Raw genomic sequence first — 27438 nt, 5'->3', positions numbered from 1 at the left:
GGCTTACTATAGCTTGCTTGTCCCAAATTGCAATTCTCTCCTATTCATGAATAAATCCATTTGTGGTTAAAAAAGAAAATTATTTAGAATTATTTTGTAGCTTAGAACATGATCTATCTTGTGCACTGAAAATGTTATATATTTTTCAGGCTTAAGGTAGAGTGCCCTATTACTTTCAGCTAGGTCAAGTTGGTTGATACTGCTATTCTGGTGTCCTATATGCTTAGTGATTCTTCTGTCTATATTTACATCAGTTATTGACAGAAGAGTGTTCAATTTACTTATTTCTCCTTTTAGTACTATCAGGTTTTGGTTTCTTAATTTTATAACTCTGGTATGATGTGCTTGCTTGGCAATTTTTGATTGAATCAGAATTGTGAATGTTGGGTTATTGGGTGCTGGATTTTGTTGCATTTCCTTGATGAATAGTGGACTTCGTTCTGGCACAGTTATATTATCTGAGAGCAGTTTGATTCTCTCTGGTTTGTTTTAACCTATACTAGAGCAGGTCAAGCAGTCTTTATATTAGGACTCATTTAGCCCTTCTATTAAGGTGACACTCTACTGAGGACTCTATCCAGTGCTGTGTAGCATCAGGTCCTTCCAAACTAGCTGGTAGTACCACAAACTATTCTTAGCCCTGTGTAGGACTTTCTGGGAATTTTTTGACCTAGAGATTTCCAGTAGTTCTTTTCTATGCACAGGTAGCTTCCTGAAATATGTACTGATCAGTATCCAGCCAAAGACTAGGAGAAGCCTCTGCAGGTCTCCAGGGCCCCCTCCATGTAGCTTTCTGCTCTCTGGTGCCCCATGCCATCAGTTTTCACCATGCCAGGATCCCCAAACTCCAATCTCTGTCTCTTCAACTCAGCCAGTCTTTGGCTGTGTAACCCTCCCTGTGCTTCAACCTGGAAACTGCCTCTGGGCAGTGAGCTATGACAATCACAGAGATCACATCATGTGTACCTGTGTCATGGATCACAGCTCTTTGTTCCTGTTGTCCAATGCCTGAAAACTGCTGGCTTATATACTTTGCCTTGTTTTCTAGTTTTTAAAATCAGAATGTAAAACTGCTCTCTCCTACAACATCATAGCCAAAAGCAGAAATTTGTCTCTGTTTATAAATCAATGAAACTTTTTCAGATGTTATACATCAAAGATGCTTTTTGCACTGAGAATAAGTTACTAGTCATCATGATGGAAGGATCATTTCAAATAGTCTTTAATGAAGAATCTTTACCACCATAATGATCTATATTTTATTCTGAATTCTGGGCTCTAATTTATCTTGAGAAAGGAAAAACAAAAAAAGGAAGATTATCTTTGACATTCAGAAGCTGGCCTGGCACTCATGGATAGGCCATGGTGTTCTATTGAACATAATCTCACAGAATCCTAGTTAAGACAAGGTTACTCTGAGATGGAGCACTGGGTGTTATATGCAAACAATGAATCATGGAACACTACATCAAAAACTAATGACGTAATGTACAGTGATTAACATAACATAATAAAATTTAAAAAATAACATTTGTGCTTTAATTTATAATTTTGTTGTATTTAACCACATAATTTCTCTTCATGTAGCCAACACATGGAAGATATTCTATGCAATATAAAGAGAGCATTTATCCTTAAAGCAAAATGTGGTTTGTCACTATTTTGTATAGTAGATTTCTAAGGTTTATTCATCTTGCATTACTAAAAGTTTGTACCCTCTGATTAACACCTCTCCATTTCTCTCTCCCCCATCTCCTGGCAACCACTATTCTATTCTGTGCTTCTTTGAGTTTGACTATTTAGATTTCTCTTATAAGTGGTATTATGTAGTATTTGTCCTTCTGTGTCAGGCTTACTTCACTTTGCATCATGTCCGCCAAATTCATCCAGGTTATCACAAATGGCAGGAATTCTTTCTTTTTTGAGGCTGAATAATATTCCATTGTATGTATATACCACATTTTCCTTATCCATTCATCTGTCAGTGGACAGATGGCTATTATAAATAATGCTGCAGTGAACATGGGAGTGCTGGTATCTCTTTGAGATTCTGATTTCAACTTCTCTGAATAAATACTCAGGAGTGGGGTTGGTGGATCACATGGTAATTCTATTTTTAATTTTTTGAGGAACCTCTGTACTTTTTTCCATAGTGGCTGCACCAATGTACATTCCCACCAACACTGTACAAGGAATTCTCTTTACAGCATCCTCACAAACACTTTTTTTTTTTATAATAGCCATCCTAACAAGTGTGAGGTGACTTCACGTGATGGTTTTCATATGCATTTCCCTGATGATTAGTGACATTGGGCACATTTTCATATAATTCTTGTCCATTTGTAAGTCATTTGGGGGGAAACATCTATTCAAGTCTTTTGTCTATTTTTTAATCAGGTTATTTGGGGTTTTGCTATTGAATTGTAGGAGTTCCTCATATATTTTGGATTTATTAGATATATGTTTGCAAGTATTTTTTCCATTACATAAGGGGCCTTTCATTTTGTTGATGGTTTCCTTTGTTGTACAGAAGCTTTTTTTAGTTTGATGTAGCTCTAATTGTTTATTTTTGCTTTTGCTGCATGTGCTTTTGCTTTCATATCCAAGAAATCATTGAAGACCAATGTCAAGAAGATTTTCCCTATGTATTCTTCTGGTAGTGTTATAGTTTCAGGACTTAAGGCTGAATTGTATGCTTAAAAATTTAAGAGGGTATGTTATATGTTCTTATAAAAAATAATAATAATACTAGGGAGATGGGAGGAAACTTTTGGAAGTGATGGATATATTTATGGCATAGATTGTGGCAATGATTCCACGGGTATATACTTAATCCCAAACTCATCAGGTTGTTTACATTAAGTATGCACAGCCTTTTGTATGTCAATCATACCTCAATAAAGTGGTTTTAAAAAATGAACGTAGTTTGGGGCACCTGGGTGTCTCAGTTGGTTAAGTTTCCAACTCTTAATTTCAGCTCAGACCATGATCTCAGGGTCTTGAGATCAAGCCCTCTCTCAGCTCTGTGCTCAGCATGAAGTGGGCTTAAGATTCTCTTTCTCCCTCTCTCTCTATTCCTCCCCACCGCTCACACACACTGTCTCTCTCTCTCTCTCTCTCAAATAAATAAATAAATAAATAAAATCTTAAAAAAAAGAATGTAGTTTATTGAATTTTCAATTGACCAAAAGATAAAAAAAAAAAAAATTTAGACTAACAAATCTTTCTTCAATATCCCTTCCTCACTTCTCATTCCTGTTTTTTTTTTTAGATCACAGACTATGTCTTGAAGACTACAGGAAAATCAAAAAATGTATTTTCATGCTGAATGTAAACAATCATGTCAGTAGCAGAATTGGCATTACAATGCCCTACTATATTTTCAAGGCTATGCAAACATCTATCATGTGTCCCTCCCTTCCTCAAAAAGGATTTTAACCCAAAAAGGATTATGAACAATAAGAATAATTAAAAGAAAGGCCATGTATATAGATCCTAAAGAACAAATATTTCAGGCATCTCAAGCTCTTCTTTAGTTTGATAGGGATATACTGAAATGAATTGGCTTTCAGAGCTCTAATTAAAATTATGAAAAATTCCAAGGATTAGAGATTACATATTTGAATTCCAAAAATCCTCTTTGAATAGTGATTCACAAGAGCATGGAATCATGCTTTAAAATTAGCAAGCAGAAATGCCTATTTCCATGGCTTTAAACAATAGTATTACTCAATATTAGTAAGACCAATAATTATTATCAGAATATAAAGCATTTACTGATGAGAATTATGCTCACTTTAAACAAGAATTAGAACTTTTCATATGTTAATTTTTATAAACCATCTGTGAATATATTTGATGAAAAACACATCACAGTGATAAGGGTTTTGTTTGTTGTTGTTATTAAAGAAGTTATATTTAATTGGTTTTTGTGATGGTTCTACAATACAGTAAAAATTACGTAAAGGTGAAGAAACACACTTTGTCATAGGATGGCTCATTAGCCATGTAAAAGAAAATAAGGGGAGAAGTAAACAGAAACAATAATTTTTAAAAAGTGTTTGATCATATTTTAATATAATAATCTAAAATCTAGATTTCTTTGGACCGTTATAGAAACATGTTTATTACAGAAATGATTGCAAATAGCCTTTTGAAAATAAGAAGCCGCATTGAAGATAGAAACAAAGCTGAAAGTCGAAGTTTCTGATATTTAAGGGTCCGATTTATTAAAGATCAAGGTGCGTTCTATATATCTAAGCTGATAAATATCTCATAGCTTGTCATAAATGAGGAAAAATCTCTTCAAATATCTAATTAGTGTTTGCATCACAGACACTAAAAATTGAGAGAAATATCTGAAGAAACATCAAATTGTCATTCAGTAGCAGTATAACTATATAACATAACTTTTTCATATTGAAGAATTTATATTTCACACTGAAATTCTGAAAAGTGAAACTAAAGTTATGGGATTTCAAACTAGTCTTGAAACCAGCAGTAAGGTGTCAAATGCTGAAAAGTGCACTAGAATAGCAGTCAGGAGATCTAGGTTGTAATGATAATTCTACAAACTTTTAACCTCAGGCAAGTCATTTAATTAACATTGGATTTGGTTATTAATTCGTCAAATGAGAGGTTAGATCTCATGCTCTGGGAAATCCCATATCAGTTAAATATCTATGAACTTGATAAATTAATAATAATCGCAGGTATCAATATCTATTTTCTATGAAATGTCTATTTTGTGTCAAGTGATAAACCAGACTCTTTGCATGGAATAACTTAATCTTCACAGTAGAAATATCTTCATTTCAGAGATTTGGAAACAGAGACTCAGGGAAGGCAACTTGCCCAACAGACAAATAACAAATGCAGGAGCTGGGATTCCAGCTGATCTCTGTCTGTCTTCCTGCCCTCATGCCAACTCGATCATACATTCTGATTTTTATCCAACTGATGACAGAGTATTCAATCATTCAAGCCGCATGACAAAACTTAAAATAATTACTCAACTATCACATAATGGCATTTAGAAAGCTTCTATTTGAACCGTAACCATCAATGATTCAATAAAGAAGTTTTTATTACTTACAGCTGTTCCAAGGATATGAGTCCTTTAAATGTTTGCTTATCTAGGGCATGAATTTCATTCTTGTACAGATACCTGAAAAACATATAAAATCCTATTAAGTTATAAATTTGCCTTTCTTTCTTATATCAGGAATTTTTAACCTGCAGTGTGGCTCTAAAGAGATTTAGAATGTTAATAGATTCCCTAAAATTATATGGAGATTTTTATTTCATCTGAATATATTCAAGTATCTGGGTAAGACAGTTCCAAGGCTCTCATCAGATTCTCAAAGAAATCCTTGATCCAAAATATTAAGAATCACTGCCTTAACCTCTAAAACTTAGATTGTAGAAAAATTCTAATGAGGTCACATGTACTGGGTAGCAACTTCTCCAAGAAAAAGAAAAGTTTGACTACAACAATTTTTTCAAATTCATTCTATCATACAGCATATATTGAACTAGGAGTTACATTTGCAAAGCTGGCAAATATCATAGGATTCATCTGAAGGGGGATAAACACATATTAACAGATCCACAAGATGTATTTTGGTTCTCCCATGGCTACTGCTGAAAACCTACAGGAAGGATACTGTTAATGGATTTAGAAATATGATAATGTAACTAATCTGGCCAAAAGATTTGATGAAAACAATTTCCATAACATAGCACTATGTCTTTTTTTCTTCAACTATGGGATGGCAAAGTTACTTCATTTTTAAATCTCAGTGTGAATATTTGGTGAATGTCATGAAAGTGAAACCTGCGTCTTTTCTACTTGTGCCTCTGGGGATCTGAAGCAATCAGAATTCCTGAAACTTTCTACCAAGTTCCTCTGGATTGCACCTTTGCATAAGCTAGAGCTCACAGTGATTTTTTTTTTAACATTTTTTATTTATTTATTTAACAGAGAGAGACGGTGAAAGAGGAACACCAGCAGGGGGAGTGGGAGGGGGAGAACCAGGCTTCCTGCTGAGCAGGGAGCCCAATGTGGGACTCAATCCCAGGACTCTGGGATCATGACCTGAGCTGAAGGCAGATGCTTAACAACTGAGCCACCAGGTACCCCCTCACAGTGATTTTGAATGCTTCAGGATCACCTGGTGGTGTGTTAAAAACACTGACTCCTGAGCTTACCCCCAAACCTCCTCAATCGAATTCTCTTGGGGTGAGGTCTAGGAAACTGCATGTTTATCAAGTTTCCCAGTTGATTCTGAAGCAATCTCTCAGCAGATGACTTAAAAACCATAGACACCATAGAAATCACAATTCTAGTTGAAAATGAAAAAGAGATTGCTTTTCCAAAGTATGCTTAGTAAAGCTTTGGAAGTTCCAAATTACTTTCTCTTCCCACAGATTAGAACTTCTGTTAAGTTTCGCAGAGCAGTAGTAGTAACTGGTAGAGATATATGCCTAACTGGAGATATTTCCTTAGCATTTCTTGATACTATGGAAGATCTTGATTTGACCTAAAATCTCAGAAATACAGCTATGTGTTAGGATGGCAAGAAAAAAAAATTCTAGAACTATGTTTCTTCAACTAGCTCATAAGGAGTATTGAGCTGTGGTCTCAAAAAGCACCACTGGTTCTCAACTGTGGTTGTGATGTGGGAAACAAAGGCAGAAGAAAAAAATCTTACTACTTAACAGCCCATTGACAAGTCCTTGGAACAGGCAGAGTAACATTCCTCTAGGAACTCAGTTGCCTTGATGTTAATACTTTGCTAAGGGCAAAAGGCAATCTTAGCCTGACCCCCAGGATTCTGTAAGTCTTCTATAACATATGAAAATTCCTTTGGAAACTTCTTTTATCTTTATCCCCCAAGATACATGTTGGCAATCATCCTCCAAGCATATGACCCACCGATATACATCTGAAGAGTCTCATGACTGAGTTTTTACTAAACAGTAATAAATGACCTTTTTCTAACAATAGCTAGCCCCCTAAGGATCCTGGAAACCTTGTTTCCAAAATATCTGGGAGGTTTATGCTATCCCTAACCCCCTTCCAACTTGAAAGTATATAATGGGTCACTCCTCATGACCCGGGTGAAACTCTTTGCCCATGGGTCCTTTCCCCATGCTTTAATAAAACCACCTTTTTGTACCAAAGATGTCTCAAGAATTCTTTCTTGGCCATTGGCTTCGAACCCTAACATCTTTCCTACATCAACTGTGTGTGAATCAGTATATAGGTATATGAATCAATATTTCTAAGACACGATTTTGAGCTCTAATCAGGCCTTATACTGATGGAAGGGATACTGCCTCCACAAACTCCAATTTAATAGTGGGTCTGGCATGTGGAATAAGCATCTGGATTCTTCAAAACTCCACAGAAGATAATAATACGCAGAGAATTTTAAAACCTCTATTCCAGGGGTATAGACCAGGTAAAAAGTATTTTGTAAATTTATTCCAGAGGATTCAGATACACCTCCCTGATAAGGACCCTCAGACTATCAGAATGTCAAAGAACCACATTACTTTTCAGGTATCATATCTTGAGGCATAAAAAAAATTGACGCAATTTCTGTAGAGATGTGTATAAAGGCTTAAATAGTTTTTTTTATTATTATCACATTTAAATAATGATGAGCTGCTTCATAAAAATTAAACTAAATTATCAAATATTCATTGAGGAATCTCAAAACTGAAAACCACCTATAAGATTTTACATCATATATACAGATTCATTTTAAACTTATATTTTATAGAAAACTAAAATGGTGACCAAATAGTAGTGAAAAAAGAAGCAATAGAACTTCTATAGTTAGATCAGTGCATGTTGATTAAAATAATAAAGTAACAGTCAAGATACACTGCTACTTAACACCAGCAAGAGAAATTCCAGCTTCCTGTGGGATCATGGTAACCACCTGAATTCAAATCTCTCCACACATACTGAAAACAAACTAAGAGGGAAAAACAAATCAGCCAAAATACAACCTATGCTATGACTAGGAGAAAGAGAAAATTAGTAACTTCAATTTACATTTAAGTAGGGGAAATATTAACACCAGCAAAGTCAGCTCCAGAGGCTGCTTTGCAGAAAGGAGTCAGGCAGGATTTTATAGACAAAGGGCATGGGAGAAGGGGGTGGAACAGGAAAGCTGAGAAAATATCAACCTAATGAAAATCTGTCTGAGCCCTGGGGGATCAGAGCCCTAGCTCCTGGGAATTGACAGAAAGGGGCTGGGAAAGTGCATGGGGGAAGCACCTCACTATTTCAAGGTGTCTTGTGGAGGAGTGGCATTAAAGATAAAGAAGGAAGTAAGAAGCTAAAGGATCTTACAGAGATAAGATAATATAGAATCTGAAGACACACCAAGGGGCGCCTGGGTGGCTCAGTGGGGAGCCTGCTTCACCCTTTGCCACTCCCCCTGCTTATGCTTTCTCGCCCTGTCAAATAAATAAATAAAACCTGTAAAAAAATTAAAAAATAAAGGCACACCAAAAAAGGCTATACTTAATAAGGAAATTGTGCTTCACTCTGTCAACAGAAGGGCATGGCCTTGAACTAAGAAATAAGCCATCAAAAGTTCTCTCCTCTACCTTCATATTTAATCACCTGTTACTCAAATCAAATGTTAGTATCTAACCTTGAGAAACCTAAGGAGCAATATTTATGATTATATTCTAAAATACCAAAAAAACCCATGTTAATATCTATTTATATTTCCAGATGCCATAATAGTATGACTGGACATTGCAAAATAATTGCTGCCAAAATTATTAAAAACAAGAAAATTTAGTAATATTACAAAATATAAAATTGACATACAATATCAAAAGCCTTTGCATATACAAATAAAGGATATAATAGAAAAGAATACACCACATGTAATAGTAACAGGAAAAAGAAAACTAGGAAAACTTGAAATACACAAACCTACATGAGAAGAAATAAATCAAGTGGAAAGACATCTTGAATAAGATGCCTCAAAACTAAAATATACCATTTTTCCCTCATTAATTTTCATGTACATTCAAAGTGATTCCAATAAAAATACTAACAAATTTTTATAGAGGTATATAAATTGATTCTAATGTTCCTATAGAGAAGTAAACAAATAAGGATAGCTAGATACACCCTAATAAAGAAGAGCAATGAGGAGACACACAATAACATATATTTAGAAAACTCAGTAAAGCCTCTATAATTAAACCAGTATGGTTTTGGCACATGAATAGTCCAACAGGAAAAACAAAATGAAAGGTCTAGCTGAAGAACTAATTACATACGTAAATTTAGTATATAATATAGATTCATTTTCAATCATTGGTGTTGAGAAAACAATGAATTCTTTTATTGATGGAATTGGGGAAGCTTTTCTAACCATGACTCAAAATCCAGAAATAATTCAAAAATAATAAATTTTTTTAAATAATAAAACTTTACATGGCAAAAAATTTCATACCTACGTCAAAAAAGAAAGGGAATATTTTGAAAACTAATATCACAGAAAGATTAAAATTTGAGAAGAAAACAAAAATTCAATCATAAAATGGGCAAAAACCATCACAGACTGCACATTTAACATATATAAAACTGATGCAATGCATGAAAAGATACTAAACTACGCTCATAATAAGATCAATGCAAATTAACACTATACTGAAATATCATTTCTAACCTATCACCCTGAGGGAAAAAGTTCTAAATCCTGTCAACATGACCTGCTGCTGAGATTGTATGGAAGCCTACACTGTCGTGCATCGCTAGTAAGAATGCAAAATGGCATAACGCTTAGAGAATCAAATTCAGCAATATACACAAGAAATTGACTATATATTTACTCTTTGACATGGTAATCCCATTTCTAGAACTAAAGATATTCCTCTACAAATAAAAATAGCATATACACAAGATTATTTGATAAGTTTTTTTAAATAGCAAATCACTGAAAACTACTCAAATGTTTATTAGTAGAATCTGACTGAATAAAATATGATATAGTCACATAATGGAATACAATGAAGTCATAAAAGATGGGAAAACTCTCTATAAAATTATATACAGTGATTTCTAGTATTTATTAAGTGAAAACAAAAAAACCTAAAACCTTCCACATATTGTATATATTTTATTATATTTATTTTTATACAAAAAAATAATTAAGAATTAGAGTTATACAGAACAAACATGGTAACATATATATTTATATTTGCATAAAGAATATATGAAAATATACAATATATTTTCAATTTACATCATATTCTATATAACAAACATATATATGTATTTCTTCTTGCATTAAAAAAATAGATATAGTAAACCAGAAACCAACAACTAGGATTATGTAGAAGGGGGTGGATAAGAAGTAGGTGAAAAAAGGGATGTAAAAATTCTTCTCTGGGAAGGGGAACCCTCCTACACTGTTGGTGGGAATGAAAGCTGGTGCAGCCACTCTGGAAAACAGTATGGAGGTTCCTCAAAAAGTTGAAAATAGAGCTACCATATGATCCAGCAATTGCACTCCTGGGTATTTACCCCAAAGATACAAAAGTAGGGACCCGAAAGGGTACGTGCACCCCGATGTTTATAGCAGCAATGTCCACAATAGCCAAACTGTGGAAAGAGCCAAGATGTCCATTGACAGATGAATGGATAAAGAAGAGGTGGTATATATATACAATGGAATATTATGCAACCATCAAAAGGAATGAGATCTTGCCATTTGCAATGACGTGGATGGAACTGGAGGGTATTATGCTGAGTGAAATAAGTCAATCAGAGAAAGACATGTATCATATGACCTCACTGATATGAGGAATTCTTAATCTCAGGAAACAAACTGAGGGTTGCTGGAGTGGGGGGTGGGAGGGATGGGGTGACTGGGTGATGGACACTGGGGAGGGTATGTGTTCTGGTAAGCGCTGTGAATTGTGCAAGACTGTTGAATCTCAGATCTGTACCTCTGAAACAAATAATGCAATATATGTTAAGAAAGAAAAAAAGAAGAAGAAGAATGTAGCAGGAGGGGAAGAATGAAGGGGGGGGATATCGGAGGGGTAGACGAACTATGAGAGATGATGGACTCTGAAAAACAAACTGAGGGTTCTAGAGGGGAGGGGGGTGGGAGGATGGGTTAGCCTGGTGATGGGTATTGAGGAGGGCACATTCTGCATGGAGCACTGGGTGTTATGCACAAACAATGAATCATGGAACACTACATCTAAAACTAATGATGTAATGTATGGGGATTAACATAACAATAAAAATATTAAAAAAAAATTCTTCTCTGGGTATATTTTATTACATAATTTAACTTTTTAACCATGTTAATAATTAACATGTTTAAATATGTGATTAAAAAATAAAATGCAGATTTAGGGGTGCCTGGGTGGCTTGGGTGGCTCTGCCTTCGGCTCAGGTCATGATCCCTCATCAGGCTCCCTGCTCAGAGGGAAGCCTGCTTCGCCCTCTCTCACTCCCCTTGCTTGTGTTCCTTCTTTTGCTGTGTCTTTCTCTGTCAAATAAGTAAATAAAATCTTTAAAAAAAATAAAATGCAGATTTAAAATGAGGTAGAAATAGAAATACAATGGACTTCACTGTATACAAAATTGATGGCACAGAGAAAAGCACAGAGAAATTATTTTTTTCAAGTGAGTGTTACCAAAGTGCTCCAACTTTAAAATACTCTAGATTAAGAAATCTTAAACTTAGTGGGTTTAATTTTTTAGCTATATGACTGTTTTAATTGATGAGAATGTTAATTGTAAGATAAAATAAATTAGCACCAAGATTTTGAAGTAGCAATATTATTATGTATAAAGATTATTACTCTAAGAATAATCATATACAAATGTTGAAATAAGAAATTAAGAAAAATCAGTCTTCAAGATCCTGAACTCAATTCTTTTGGATATACCCAAAATTAAGAATGCTGGATCAAATGGTAGTTCTATTTTTAATTTTTTTAGGTATCTCCATACTGCTTTCTATAGTGGCTGCACCAATTTGTTAATACTAAATTTGAACTACATATAAATACAAAATCACAATTTTAAAAAGCATTTGTTAGTTCTGTCCCCTGAAAAATCCTGCAGTTAGTGTCCTAGACACCTGATATTCAGATCTTGTTTTCAAAATGCTATTTTCCACCAGACAGATCAAGCTATTTGAAGAAATGGCTGCTTCCAGTCTGGGGCACCATAAGTATATAACATATTGTGCTTGACAGAAAGCAATAAAAAAAAAAAAAAAAAAAAAAAACACTTAGAGTTTAATGGGATCATTCCAAAAGAACAAAGGAGCTAGCTTGAATACCCACTGGTTGGTATATAGGAAAGCAATTGACTTTTGTGTATTAACCTTGCATTTTACAACCTTGCTATGTAATTGTGTATTAGTTCCAGGAATTTTTCTGTTGATTTTTTGGGATTTTCTACACAAATAATCACGTCATTGGAGAACAAATACAATTTTATTCTTTCCAAATCTGTATACCTTTTATTTCCTTTTCTTGTCTTAATTGCATTAGCTGGAACTTCCTGTATGATGGTTATGTAGTGGTAGTAACAGGCAGCATCCTTGCTTTACTCCCAATCTTAGGAGGAAAGCATCGAGTTTTTCATCATTATGTGTTAGCTATAAGGGTTTTTGTAGATGTTCTTTATCAAGTTGAGGAAGTTCCTCTATTCCTAATTTGTTCAGAGCTTTTATCAAGGGCGTCAAATTCTTATTGTGGGGGTTAAACTTTATCAAATATTTTTTCTGCATCTTTGATATGATTATAGGATTTTTCTTCTCTATCCTGTTGATGTGATGGATTATACTTGTTCATTTTCAGATGTTGAACCAACCTTGTGCTGAGACAAATCTCATGTGGTTCGGTGTACATTGGTGGATATGAATAGCTAACATTTTGATCAAGACTATTGAATTTATGTCTATGAGAGATATTGGTTGGTAGTTTCCTTATCTTGTAATGTCATCTGGTTTTGGTATTAGGCTCATTGATTTCTGCTCTGTTTTTTATTATTCTTTCCTTCTGCTCGCTTTAAGTTTATATTACTCTTCTTTAGGTTCCTAAGGTGGAAGCTTAGATTATTGACTTTAATCTTTCTTCTTTTCTAAAATATGCACTTAATGCATAAATTTCCTTCTGAGCACTGCTCTCACTGTATTCCACAGTTTTGATAATTTGTGTTTTCATTTTCATTTCATTCAAAATATTTTTAAATTATCTTGAGACTTCTTTGAACTGTCTTATTTTTTTTCATTTTTTTTTATTTTTTGAAGTTTTTATTTAAATTCCAGTTAGTTAACATACAGTGTAATATTAGTTTCAGGTGCACAATTTAGTGATTCAACACTTACATACAACACTCAGTGCTCATCACAAGTGCTCTCCTTAATCCCCATCACCTATTTAACCCATCCCCTTGCCCACTTCCTCTCAGATAACCATGCTTGTTCTCTGTAGTTAAAAGTCTGTTTCTTGGTTTGCCTCTCTCTTTTTTCCCCTATGATTGTTTGTTTGTTTTGTTTCTTAAATTCCACATATGAGTGAAATCATATGGTATTTGTCTTTCTCTGGCTGACTTATTTCCCTTAGCATAATGTTCTCTAGCTCCATCCACATCATTGCAAATGACAAGATTTCTTTTTTATGGCTGAGTAATATTTCATTTTATATATATCTCACATCTTCCTTATCCATTCATCAATTGATAGACATTTGAACTATATCTTATTTAGAAATTTGTTGTTTAACCTCCAAATACCTTGAGATATTCCAGCTATCTTTCTGTTACTGATTCCTAGTTTAAATTCATTATTGTCTGAGAACATATTCTGAATGATTTCTATTATTTTAAATTTGTTGAGGTGTGTTTTATGGCCTAGAAGATAGTCTATCTTGGTGAATGTGCCATGTGAACTTGAGAAGAACATTATTCTGCTATAACTGTCTATTAGATCCAGTTGACTGAGGGTGCTGTTCAGCTTAACTGTATCCTTACTGATTTTCTGCCTGATGGATCTGTCAATTACTTACAGAGGGATGGTAACATCTCCAACTATAACAGTGGATTAGTTTATTTCTCCTTTCAATTCTATCAGTTTTTGCCTCAAAATATGATGTTCTAGGGGCGCCTGGGTGGCTTAGTCATTAAGCGTCTGCCTTTGGCTCAGGTGGTCCTGGGATTGAGCCCCACATTGGGCTCCCTGCTCAGCGGGAAGCCTGCTTCTCCCTCCTCCACTCCCCCTGCTTGTGTTCCCTCTCTCACTGTGTCTCTCTCTGTCAAATAAATAAATAAAAATTAAAAAAATACATATGATGTTCTACTGTTAGGTGTATTCACATTAAGGATTGTTACGTCTTCTTGAAGCCCTCTTTATCATTATGTAATGACCCTTTCTATCACTTATAATTTTCCTTGTTCTGAAGTCTGCTTTTCCTGAAATTAATAAAACCTCTGAGTTTTCTTTTGATGTGTATTAGCATGATACAACTCCATGGCCTTACTTTTCATCTCAATTCATTTTAAATTTAAAGGACGATTCTTAAAGACACATATAGTTAGGTCTTTTTCAAAAAATCCATTCCAACAGTGTCTTCTTTTAATTGCCATATTTATGCCATTCACATAAATGATTATTGGTATAGTTGTATTAATATCTACCATTTATGTAACTATTTTCTATTTGTTGACAAGATCTATCAGGTAATAGGAACCAAGCTAAATAGTTGTTCAGTACTAAAGGATGACTTGTACAATGTACCTAACTTATTTTCATATAATTTAGTAAAAATGCACCATGCATAAAAATATATAAAGTAAATGTTGAAATTTCTAATTAGTTTTTTTTATTATTATGTTACGTTAATCACCATACATCATTAGTATTTGACGTAGTGTTCCATGATTCATTGTTTCCATATAAAATCCAGTGCTCCATGCAGAACGTGCCCTCTTTAATACCCATCACCAGGCTAACCTATCCCACCTACACCCTTCCCCTCTAGAACCCTCAGTTTGTTTCTCAGAGTCCATAGTCTCTCATGGTTCATCTCCCCCTCTGATACCCCTCCTTCATTCTTCCCCTCCTGCTATCTTCTTCTTTTTTTTTTTTTTAACATATAATGTATCATTTGTTTCAGAGGTACAGGTCTGTGATTCAACAGTCTTACACAGTTCACAGCGCTCACCATAGCACATACCATCCCCAATGTCTATCACCCAGCCATCCCTCCCACCCACCACCACTCCATCAACCCTCAGTTTTTTTCCTGAGATTAAGAATTCCTCATATCAGTGAGGTCATATGATACGTCTTTCTCTGATTGACTTATTTCGCTCAGCACAACACCCTCCAGTTCCATCCACGTTGTTGCAAATGGCAAGATCTCATTCCTTTTGATGGTTGCATAATATTCCATTGTATATATATACCACCTCTTCTTTATCCATTCATCTATCGATGGACATCTTGGCTCTTTCCATAGTTTGGCTATTGTGGACATTTCAGCTATAAACATCGGGGTGCACGTACCCCTTCGGATCCCTACATTTGTATCTCTGGGGTAAATACCCAGTAGTACAATTGATGGATCATATGGTAGCTCTATTTTCAACTTTTTGAGGAACCTCCATACTGTTTTCCAGAGTGGTTGCACCAGCTTGCATTCCCATCAACAGTGTAGGAGGATTCCCCTTTCTATGCACCCCCGCCAACATCTGTTGTTCCCTGACTTGTTATTTTAGCCATTCTGACTGGTGTGAGGTGATATCTCATTGAGGTTTTGATTTGGATTTCCCTGATGCCAAGCGATATTGAGCACTTTTCCATGTGTCTGTTGGCCATTTGGATGTCTTCTTTGGAAAAATATCTGTTCAAGTCTTCTGCCCATTTCTTGATTGGATCATTTGTTCTTTGGGTGTTGAGTTTAATGAGTTCTTTATAGATTTTGGATACTAGCCCTTTATCTGATATGTCGTTTGCAAATATCTTCTCCCATTCTGTCAGTTGTCTTTTGGTTTTGCTGATTGTTTCCTTTGCTGTGTAGAAGCTTTTTATCTTGATGAAGTCCCAATATTTCATTTTTGCCCTTGCTTCCCTTGCCTTTGGCAATGTTTCTAGGAAGAAGTTGCTGCAGCTGAGGTGGAAGAGGTTGCTGCCTGTGTTCTCCTCAAGGATTTTGATGGACTCCTGTCTTACATTTAGGTCTTTCATCCATTTTGAGTCCGTTTTTGTGTGTGGTGTAAGGAAATGGTCCAGTATCATTCTTCTGCATGAGGCTGTCCAATTTTGCCAACACCATTTGTTGAAGAGACTGTCTTTTTTCCATTGGACATTCTTACCTGCTTTGTCAAAGATTAGTTGGCCATAGAGTTGAGGGTCCATTTCTGGGCTCTCTATTCGGTTCCATTGACCTATGTGTCTGCTTTTGTGCCAGTACCATACTGTCTTGATGATGACAGCATTGTAAAAGAGCTTGAAGTCTGGAATTATGATTCCACAGCTTTGCTTTTCTTTTTCAATATTCCTCTAGCTATTCAGGGTCTTTTCTGGTTCCATACAAATTTTAGGATTATTTGTTGCAATTCTTTGAAAAAAAGTTGATGGTATTTTGATAGGGATTGCATTGAATGTGTAAATTGCTCTAGGTAGCATTGACATCTTCACAATATTTGTTCTTCCAATCCATGAGCATGGAACTTTTTTCCATTTCTTTGTCTCTTCCTCAATTTCTTTCATGAGTATTTTATAGTTTTCTGAGAACAGATTCTTTGCCTCTTTGGTTAGATTTATTCCTAGGTATCTTATGGTTTTGGGTGCAATTGTAAATGGGATCGACTCCTTAATTTCTCTTTCTTCTGTCTTGTTGTTGGTGTATAGGAATGCCACTGATTTCTGTGCATTGATTTTATATCCTGCCACTTTGCTGAATTCCTGTATGAGTTCTAGCAGTTTTGGGGTGGAGTCTTTTGGGTTTTCCACATAAAGTATCATATCATCTGCAAACAGTGGGAGCTTGACTTCTTTGCTGATTGGGATGCCTTTGATTTCTTTTTGTTCTCTGATTGCTGTGGCTAGGACTTCTAATACTATGTTGAATAGCAGTAGTGATAGTGGACATCCCTGCCGTGTTCCTGACCTTAGGGGGAAAGCTCTCAGTTTTTCCCCATTGAGAAAGATATTTGCTGTGGGTTTTTCCTAGATGGCTTTTAGGATATTGAGGTATGTACCCTCTATCCCTATACTCTGAAGAGCTTTAATCAAGAAAGGATGCTGTACTTTCTCAAATGCCTTTTCTGCATCTACTGAGAGGATCATATGGTTCTTGTTCTTTCTTTTATTAATGTATTGTATCACGTTGATTGATTTGAGGATGTTGAGCCAACCTTGCAGCCCAGGGATAAATCCCACTTGGTCATGGTGGATAATCCTTTTAATGTACTGTTGGATCCTATCAGCTAGTATTTTGGTGAGAATTTTTGCATCCATGTTCATTAAGGATATTGATCTGTAATTCTCCTTTTTGATGGGGATTTTGTCTGGTTTTGGGATCAAGGTAATGGTGGCTTATTAAAACAGTTTGGAAGTTCTCCTTCCATTTCTATTTTTTGGAACAGTTTCAGATGAATAGGTATTAAGTCTTTAAATGTTTGGTAGAATTCCCCTGGGAAGCCATCTGGCCCTGGGCTTTTGTTTGTTGGGAGATTTCTGATGACTGCTTCAATTTCCTTAGTGGGTATTGGTCTGTTCAAGTTTTCTATTTCTTCCTGGTTCAGTTTTGGTAGTTTATACATCTCTAGGATTGCATCCATTTCTTAGATTATCCTATTTGCTGGCATAGAGTTGCTCATAATATGTTCTTATAATTGCTTGTATTTCTTTGGTGTTGGTTGTGATCTCTCCTCTTTCATTCATGATTTTATTTATTTGGGTCATTTCTCTTTTCTTTTTGATAAGTCTGGCCAGGGGTTTATCAATCTTGTTAATTCTTTCAAAGAACCAGCTCCTAGTTTCGTTGATCTGTTCTACTGTTCTTTTGGTTTCTATTTCATTGATTTCTGCTCTGATCTTTATTATTTCTCTTCTCCTGCTGGGATTAGGCTTTATTTGTTGTTTTTTCTCCAGCTCTTTTAGGTGTAGGGTTAGGTTGTGTACTTGAGACCTTTGTTGTTTCTTGAGAAAGGCTGGTATTGCTATATACTTTCCTCTTAGGACTGCCTTTGCTGCATCCCAAAGATTTTGAACAGTTGTGTTTTCATTTTCATTTCTTTCCATGATTTTTTTTAAGTGTTCTTTAATTTCCTGGTTGACCTATTCATTGTTTAATATGATGCTCTTTAGCCTCCATGTATTTGAGTTCTTTCCGACGTTCCTCTTGTGATTGAGTTCTAGTTTCAAAGCACTGTGGTCTGAAAATATGCAGGGAATGATCCCAATCTTTTGGTATCGGTTGAGACCTGATTTGTGACCTAGGAGGTGATTGATTCTGGAGAAAGTTCCATGGGCACTAGAAAAGAATGTGTATTCTGTTGCTTTGGGATGGAATGTTCTGAATATATCTGTGAATTCCATTTGGTCCAGTGTGTCATTTAAAGTCTTTATTTCCTTGTTGATCTTTTGCTTAGATGATCTGTCCATTTCATTGAGGGGGGTGTTAAAGTCCCCCACTATTATTGTATTGTTGTTGATGTGTTTCTTTACTTTTGTTATTAATTGCTGTATATAATTGGCTGTTCCCATGTTAGGGGCATAGATATTTATAATTGTTAGATTTTCTTGTTGGATAGACCCATTAAATTCAATATAGTGTCCTTCCTCATCTCTTATTACAGTCTTTGATTTAAAATCTAATTTGTCTGATATAAGGATTGTCACCCCAGCTTTCTTTTGGTGTCCATTAGCATGGAAAATTGTTTTCCACTACCTCATGTTCAATCTGGGGGTGTCTTTGGGTCTAAAATGAGTCTCTTGCAGACAGCATAATGATGGGTCTTGTTTTTTTTTTATCCAATCTGATATCCTGTGTCTTTTGATTGGGGCATTTAGCCCATTTACATTCAGGGTAACTATTGAAAGATAGGAATTTAGTGCCATTGTATTGCCTGTAAGGTGACTGTTACTGTATATTGTCTGTGTTCCTTTCTGGTCTATGTTACTTTTAGGCTCTCTCTTTGCTTAGAGGACCCCTTTCAATATTTCTTGTAGGGTTGGTGTTTGAAAATTCCTTTAGTTTTTGTTTGTCCTGGAAGCTTTTTATCTCTCCTTCTATTTTCAATGACAGGTTAGCTGGATATAGTATTCTTGGCTGCATATTTTTCTCATTTAGTGCTCTGAATATATCATGCCAGTCCTTTCTGGCCTGCCAGGTCTCTGTGGATAGGTCTGTTGCCAATCTAATGTTTCTACTATTGTAAGTTACAGATCTCTTCTCCCGAGCTGCTCCCAGGATTTTCTCTTTGTCTCTGACACTCATAAGTTTTATTATTAGATGTCAGGGTGTTGACCTATTTTTATTGATTTTGAGAGGGGTTCTCTGTGCCTCCTGGATTTTGATGCCTGTTTCCTTCTCCAAATTAGGGAAGTTTTCTGCTATAATTTGCTGCAATATACCTTCTGCCCTCCTCTCTCTTTCTTCTTCTTCTGGGATCCCAATTATTCTAATGTTGTTTTGTCTTATGGTATCACTTTTCTCTCAAATTCTGCCCTCATGATCCAGTAGTTGTTTGTCTCTCTTTTTCTCAGCTTCTTTATTTTCCATCATTTGGTCTTCTATAGCACTAATTCTTTCTTCTGCCTCATTTATCCTAGCAGTTAGAGCTTCCATTTTTTATTGCACCTCATCAATAGCCTTTTTGATTTCGACTTGGTTAGATTTTAGTTCTTTTATTTCTCTACAAAGGGTTTCTCTAATATCTTCCATGCATTTTTTCAAGCCCAGCTAGTATCTTTAAAATCATCATTCTGAACTCTAATTCCGACATCTTACTAATGTCCACATTGATCAGGTCCCTGGCAGTCGGTACTGCCTCTTGTTCTTTTTTTTTGAGGTGATTTTTTCCATCTTGTCATTTTGTCCAGAGGAGAATAGATGAATGAGAGAACTAAATGCTAACAGGGTAACAATGTCCCCAGAAAATATACACTAAACAAATCAGAAAAGACCTGAAACCAGGGGGAAAGAAAGGGAAAGAAAGAAAAAAGAAAAAGAAAGGAAAAGAAAAAGATAAAAACGAAGAAACAAAAAGAAAACAAAACAAAAAAAGCAGAATATGATCAAATATGATCAGGCTGGTGCATAGATCAGTGCCACACACTAGATTTTGTGCGTATTTTCGTCTGTTAGAAGGAAATGCCTCCCCAAATTTTAAAGATGAAAAGCTTATATATGTACAAAAATAAGGGTTAATACGAGGAAGGGATTGAATATGACTGTAAAGATGAAAATAAAAAAGATTTTATAAAAGGAACTGATAAGAAGTTGGTTGAAAAAAGAAAGAAGAGGATTAAAAAAAAAAGGGAGAGAATGTGATCAGGCAGGAGACTAGAACAAAGCCATACCCTAGAGATTAGGGTATATTTTTGTCTGTTAGAAGGAACTGTATCCCAAAATTTTAAAGAGAGGACAACATATACATTATTCCCAAAATTTTAAAGAGAGGACAACATATACATTATATATATGTTGTCCTCTCTTTAAAATTTTGGGATACAGTTCCTTCTAACAGACAAATATATATATATATATATATATATATATATATATATATATATATATATATATATATATATAATGTATATGCACCAAAAATAAGGTTAACTACTATGAAGGGATAGAATATGACTCTAAAAATGAAAAATAAAAAAGATTTTTTAAAAAAGGGATTGATAAGATGTTGGCAAAAAAGAGAAAAAGAAAAATTTTAAAAAAAGTTAAAAAAATTAACTTTTAAAGACTAAAGAATCATGGGAAAAAAAGCCATGAATTCTATGGGCTATATTCCCCTAGCGCTGGAGTTCTGCCATTCTCATTGATCGGTAAAGTTGGTCTTGGCTGGCTTGTCTTGCTGATCTTCTGGGGGAGGGGCCTTTTGCCGTGGTTCCCAAATGTCTTTGCCGGAGGCGGAATTGCCACCCCCCCGCCAGGCCTGGGCTAAGTAATCTGCTCGGGTTTGCTCTCGGGAGCTTTTGTTCCCTGCAAGCTTTCCTCATAGCTTTGGAGGATGAGAGTGAAAATGGCGGCCTCCCAATCTCCGCCCCAGAGGAGCCGAGAAGTCGGGGCCCCACTCCTCAGTGAGCTCCCAGAGAAAAGCAGTCAGTCACTCCCATCTCCCCAGTCTCCAGCCGCAGTCCATGCTCACCCAGCCTGTGACCTAGCATTTCTATCTCTGGCGCACGACCCCATGTGGAGTCTCCAAACCCACCAGATCCCTGTGGTGTGCTCCTGCGTCGCTCCTCCCAGAGGAGGAAGGGGAGTCTCCCCGGATCTCCTGTTTGTTGGGTTCCTGCTGGAAGAGCAGTGGCCTGACTGCGCCGCGGATCACGGTTTATGGCAACCCGGAGCTGAGTGCCCGCTCCTCGGCTCTGTTTCTGCAGCTGGCGTCCCTGCTCCGATACCTGGGAGCTCTGCTGCACTCAGGCACCCCCAGTCTTTCTGTGACCCCGAGGGTCCTGCGACCACACTGTCCCAGCGAGGGTTCCACCTCCTACTTAGCCACTGGAGCAACGTCCCTCAGAGGAGCAGATTTCTAAAAGTTCCAATTTTGTGCTCCGCGGCTCTATCACTTGCGGGTAGCAGCTATTGGAGGCCCCTCCCTCGCCATCTATCCTCCCAAATATAGCCTCAGATTCAATTCTCTGCATGTCCTGCCTTCCAGAAAGTGGTCGCTTTTCTGTTCAGAGAGTTGCTGCTATTCTTTTCTTCAATCTCCTGTTGAGTTCGTAGGTGTTCAGAATGCTTTGATCCCTATCCAGCTGAATTCCTGGGACCAGACAAAATCCAGGTCTCCTACTCCTCTGCCATCTTGCTCCGCCCTCTAATTAGTTTTTCTTAGGTGGAGGATATACAGGTATTCAGCCATTTTTCCACTGCTTACAACTTTTCAAATTAAAATTTTGAGAGAAAATAAAAATAAAAAGGACTCAGGTGTTTATGATATTAAATTATATGCATGTTTTAGTCCTTTCAAGTATTTTATGATACAGACACAGAGATAAACACATGTTTTTTAAGCAAACATGACAATTGTATGTGCCCCTATGAAGGCAAATAAAATTCTATTTACTTAAAAACGTAATACAACTTAGTATCAATTATTCCTTAGTATCGCTTTAAGGCAGGATGAGGGGTTATTCCAAGATGGGAAATGCTATCTAAAAATAGCATTAACCTTAAACTTTTGGAACTCCTGAATATATTATGAGATTGTTTTTATTATATGCATTAATCATAACTTTTAAAACCCATAAACTATTTTAAACATTTTTAAGAGATTATTCTATTTAAGTAAGATATGTAAGTCAAAATAAAGATTATTGCTCCAGTAAAGCTGAAAACTAATTTAATTTTATAAAGCCATATTTTTCTTCAATAATAAATCAGAGATACATCATCATAGAACTTCTCCAAAACACTGGTTTGAGACAGTTTTACTAAAAAAGTGAAGATATTTGCTTAATAAATAATGTGTTTAGATGCTTTACAGAAAATGGCACAAGTTTTTGAGGATGGTTTTGCCACCCAGCATCCATCTGCCTTCTTCTAACAGCAGCACTGAAAAGTCTCAGGGATGGCTTTGATGGAATCAACTTCTTAATTATGTTGCTTACACCCAACTCCAGGTGTATGTAAGTCAATGACTCATTCCATTCTTCTGGCCATAGCGACTGGCTCAGCAAAGGACCTGAGCTAGTGAAACATGAGGGGATGTTGCTAGGCTATTCATATATAAAAAAATTTCATCTATCTTACTCAGGAGTCAATGGGAGAGTCCCACTCTTTACCCTGCCTACGGTGGTGTGAAGGGTCTGGCACAGAAATTTTGCTAAGTCAAGGGGGAAACATGGAGCTGCCAGGATCCACCAGGTAGAACTGGATGAACTAGACCTAAGAGATGGCCCATTTGAGAGATGCAAAGAAACAAAACCCTCTGTAACCCTTTGAGCTATTGGATCAAACCAGGCCTGATGCCTGCATTATATCTACAATATTTATGCCCATCTGAGCAGTTTCATTGTTTATTTTGTTCTATTGCAGCCAAGAAAATCTAAACTGATATTATGTTTAAAAAAAGAAAGGACAAGGAAAAGAAAAACCTCTATTTTTCTATTTTTCTCTCTCTTCATCTTCTTTGTCTCTGAATTCTTCACAATGTCTTCAGCAACATGAAAACCTGACAAACCTGAAGCTTTTTATTTTTAAAAATTACCACCATGAGAAACAATCTCCTGTCACTTCCCCTGCTTTTCAAATACATTTTCTACTGACAATAGTGCATATTCACACTACAAAATCACATTTAACTCACCAAGTCATTTCAATATCCAAACTAGAATTAGTGAGGGTCAAGCAGTATGTTTGTTTTATAACTAAAACATAGTTATATTGTGAATACTATTACATAGTATATATCTTATAACTAAAACTTTGTTTTATAACTATGCATATACAATAGTTTTAAATGGGCAAAGTTCATGTAGCAAACACATCTATTCTTACTATATGGAGGAAAAAACTAAAGTTTCTTCTATACCCTAAAGCTGTGTTCTGAATTATTTCAGAGGTAATAATCCATAATTTTCCAAAGATCTTAAACAGTAATAGAAAAATGACAATTAAAAATTATATCATCATTTATCTCTGTCCCTTTTCTTGAAAATTTGCCAGATAATTTAAATTACTGAAAGTAAAATTGTATTTATTAACATGTATTAAGTATTCCAGAAATACTTTCATTTGAAATTCAAGTCTGGCTTTTCAATAACAAATTTATTTCAGTTCTACAATAATTGGAGCCAAGAGCATAATCATAATTTTTGATCAATATTTAGTCATTTTGGAAATAAAGTTTTATAAAATTGCCAAAGATAAGCTCCAAAAATACAATCATCAGCTCAGAGACATCTTTACAGATTCCAAAAAATATTTTTAGATAACAGATATATATGCAAAATTAATACATCGATAAAATTTATATTGATATGATTCATTGAATGTTTACACATCAAACGAAATACACTGTCAATACTGCCATTTCCAGAGATACTGTTTCTTACTGTTAAAATAAGAAAAACTAAAACAATGTCTAAAACTTTAGAAAATCACCTACATATCATCTATAAGATTCATTTTAATGGAAAATTTTCTGAAGTTTGAGTTACAGAACATGCTTTTGGAGCACTGTCCTCAAATGTTAATCTAATCTTTGCTTAAATATTTCAAGGTTGTCAAATGAAAGAGTATTGTTTTCAAAACTAGAAGGCAAAAATGTGAGTCTGGACTCAGTGTGGAACTCTCAGAAAATTAAGCTTATAAAGATACATTTCTTTATGTATGTAGTTAGGATATTAGTACATCAAATCATAAGTCTATTGTGAGGGGTCAATGAAATATTTATAAAAACTCTATAAGACACTATGCAAATGTGTAATACTGAACATTAATATCAGTACAGAGTTTGGCTAGTGGGTGACAATCAAGAGATGTGTTGAATAAATGAATGAATATATTAACAAATGAAAGTATTCAATCAGTAAACAATTGCATAAAAAGAAACTTGCAAGTCTGCTTCTCTTATATACCCAAAAGATTTGAAAGCAAGAACTCAGGCAGGTACATTTATAGTAATGCTCACAGTAGCATTATTCACAATAGCCAAAAGGTGGAAACAACCCAAATTCCCATCAACAGATAATAGATAAACAAAATGTGGCATACCCATACAATGGAATATTATTGAGCCTTTAAAAATTAATGGAATTCTGATACATGCTACAACATGGATGAAACTTGAAAACATCATGTTAAGTGAAATAAGCCAGACACAAAATCTAAATATTGAGTTATTCCATTTATATGAGGTACTTAGAATAGGCCAATTTATGGAGACATAAAATCGAATAAAGATTACCAGGGCCTGAGGAGAGGGAAAAATGGGAAGTTTTTGTTTAATGGGTACAGTTTCTACTTGGGATGATGAAAAAGTTCCAGAAATGGAAAAATACTTATGATTGCACAACATTGTATATATGTATATGTATGTGCATATATACCTAATGCCACTGAATCATACACTTAAAAATGATTAAAATGGTAAATTTTATGTTATTTATATGTTACCACAATAAAAACAAAGAAATTTTATCATATATTGGAGAATTGTGATTATTAGTTATTTCTTTTTTGTGTGTGTCAAAAAAACCCCAAAACAACATACTAGCCCTTACTCCCACAAATGGGGTCTAATGGTAACCAGCATTCAAACTTCCACTTCAAAGGCACAGTGTGGAGAAAATCTGTCCTAACATGTACTGGTGGGCAATGGCATGTCCTATCCAATAGGCCCTGAGGGCCTGATGCCTGGGGAGGAAGATGGTGGGAGAAAGTGCACTTGTGCAGGCCACTGGGACTCAGAATCCAGGGACCCTGGGATGGGTCCCTGAGTTGGGATTTGGGGGATAGACTGGCCCCCAGTGGGAATCTCTGAGGGGACTCATAGTGATACCAAGGTCCACCCTACTCCAAAACATATTCCCTGTTCCACTGAAGCCAGATGTCATGGAACTCCTTACACTTGATTCTGGGGAGGGCCAGGAAGCCTGCTGATGAGAGATTGCTGGGAGACCCTACTCCCGCAGAGGCCCTGAGCCTCTTTCCAGCAGAAATCCACAGGGGTCTGACTCAAACTAACCCCCCCAACCCCCAACCCAGGCACCTTGAGTACAGTGTATGAAGAACTCCCAGCTCTGGGAAGATGGCCTGCTGGACTGGGGCTTCCCCTGAACACACAGACCTAGAAGTCAGGAAGGCCAAAGGGCACAAGGTGCACAGGGAGGGAAGAGCACATGTTTAGGTGATCTGAAGTAGAAGCTCCCAATGACAGGGGCAGGATTACAGATAGTTTGGGCCAGAGAGGGGACTTGCAGGGACACATGGGTTAAATTTTAAAAGGAAAAGAAAAAGTATATATACTGAAAAAGACACAAAGTGTTTATAAAGATTTCTGTCTCTGAAAAGGTGAAGTAGATATCCTTTTTCATAGTTTTCTCGCTAAGCACAATTTAAAAACCTAGATGTTACAAATAAGACAAACATAAAAAGACTCTGAAAGGTAGAAAGAAGGCAAATTTGCTAAGAATCTCAGGACTCAAGGAAGAGCATAACAATCAGTCTCTGGGTTTTCTTTTTGCTCAGTCATTCAGATGTGAAGATGAACAGCCAAAAACCAGGAAATGTCAAGGAATGCAGACAATAAAAACTCACAATAAATGAGGGAATAGGGAAGTCTAACAAGACAGAAAACTTTTGGGAAAGAACCACTCTACTCCAGCCAAATACCACAGAAAATCTGTGTCCCTATCTGCACCCATGCCAGCAAAAGCCAACTGAGGAGCTAGATCTCCACCCCTGTGAGGCTGTAATGAGGCACTTAACACCCCCATAGTACTATTCTTAGAGGAGCTAGGACATTCATCTCCAAACAGTGAAAATAAGGAAACCCACCCCAAGGACCTCTAAGTTTGGACCTCCATCCCAAACTAGCAATAAAGAGCAGCCCCTTTTGCTCCCCACTGGGGTGGCATCAGGGGAGGCCTAGTGAACAGTCAGTAATTTTACCACCATGAAGCCACCCTCTCTACTTGGTGTCAGTGCAGGTCATGTGGAGAGCAATAATGAAGCATTTACACTCCTCCCAGCAAGGAACGTATCAGTGGAGGCCTAGTGGAAAACCAGAACCCCCAACTCTGCCTAGAAGCAACAAGGAGTCCCACTGACACATGGATATCCATGGAGGCCAACTGGGGAACCTGGGCTTCTACCTCCACCTGACAGTAAAAAGTCAGCCCCTTCCCTAACAAAGAAGTCAGCTAAAGCAGATTTAAATAAGATTCAGAGTCTCATAACATAATACCCAAAAAGGTCCAGGTTTTAACCAAAAACTACTCACCATAATGAGAACCAGAGAGATCTCAAACTTAAGGAAAAAAGATAATAAATAAATGCTGTTATGGATGAAAGTGTGCCCCACCCCCACCCTTGATTCATAAGTTGAAGCATTACCTTTTTAATACCTCAAAATGTGACTATATTTGAAGATAAGCTCTATAAAGAGGTAATTAAGGTAAATGAGGTCATTAGAGTAGTCCCTAATCCAACACAACTGGCATCCTTATAAGA

At 36.1% G+C, this 27438-nt stretch overlaps 1 protein-coding gene across 1 annotated transcript in view; it reads right to left on the bottom strand.

Annotated features, from left to right (window-relative positions):
- Positions 1-27438, bottom strand: part of PXDNL (peroxidasin like) — a 489791-nt gene that overhangs the window by 208880 nt on the left and 253473 nt on the right. The window contains exon 4 of the mRNA XM_078072396.1: positions 5096-5167. Within this exon, the coding sequence (XP_077928522.1) occupies positions 5096-5167 (72 nt within the window). The remainder of the gene's footprint in view (positions 1-5095; positions 5168-27438) is intronic.

The sequence above is a fragment of the Halichoerus grypus genome, chromosome 5 (genome assembly GCF_964656455.1).
Source record: "Halichoerus grypus chromosome 5, mHalGry1.hap1.1, whole genome shotgun sequence".
NCBI classification, from domain to species: domain Eukaryota; kingdom Metazoa; phylum Chordata; class Mammalia; order Carnivora; family Phocidae; genus Halichoerus; species Halichoerus grypus.
This window is presented reverse-complemented; position numbering and strand designations above follow the sequence as displayed.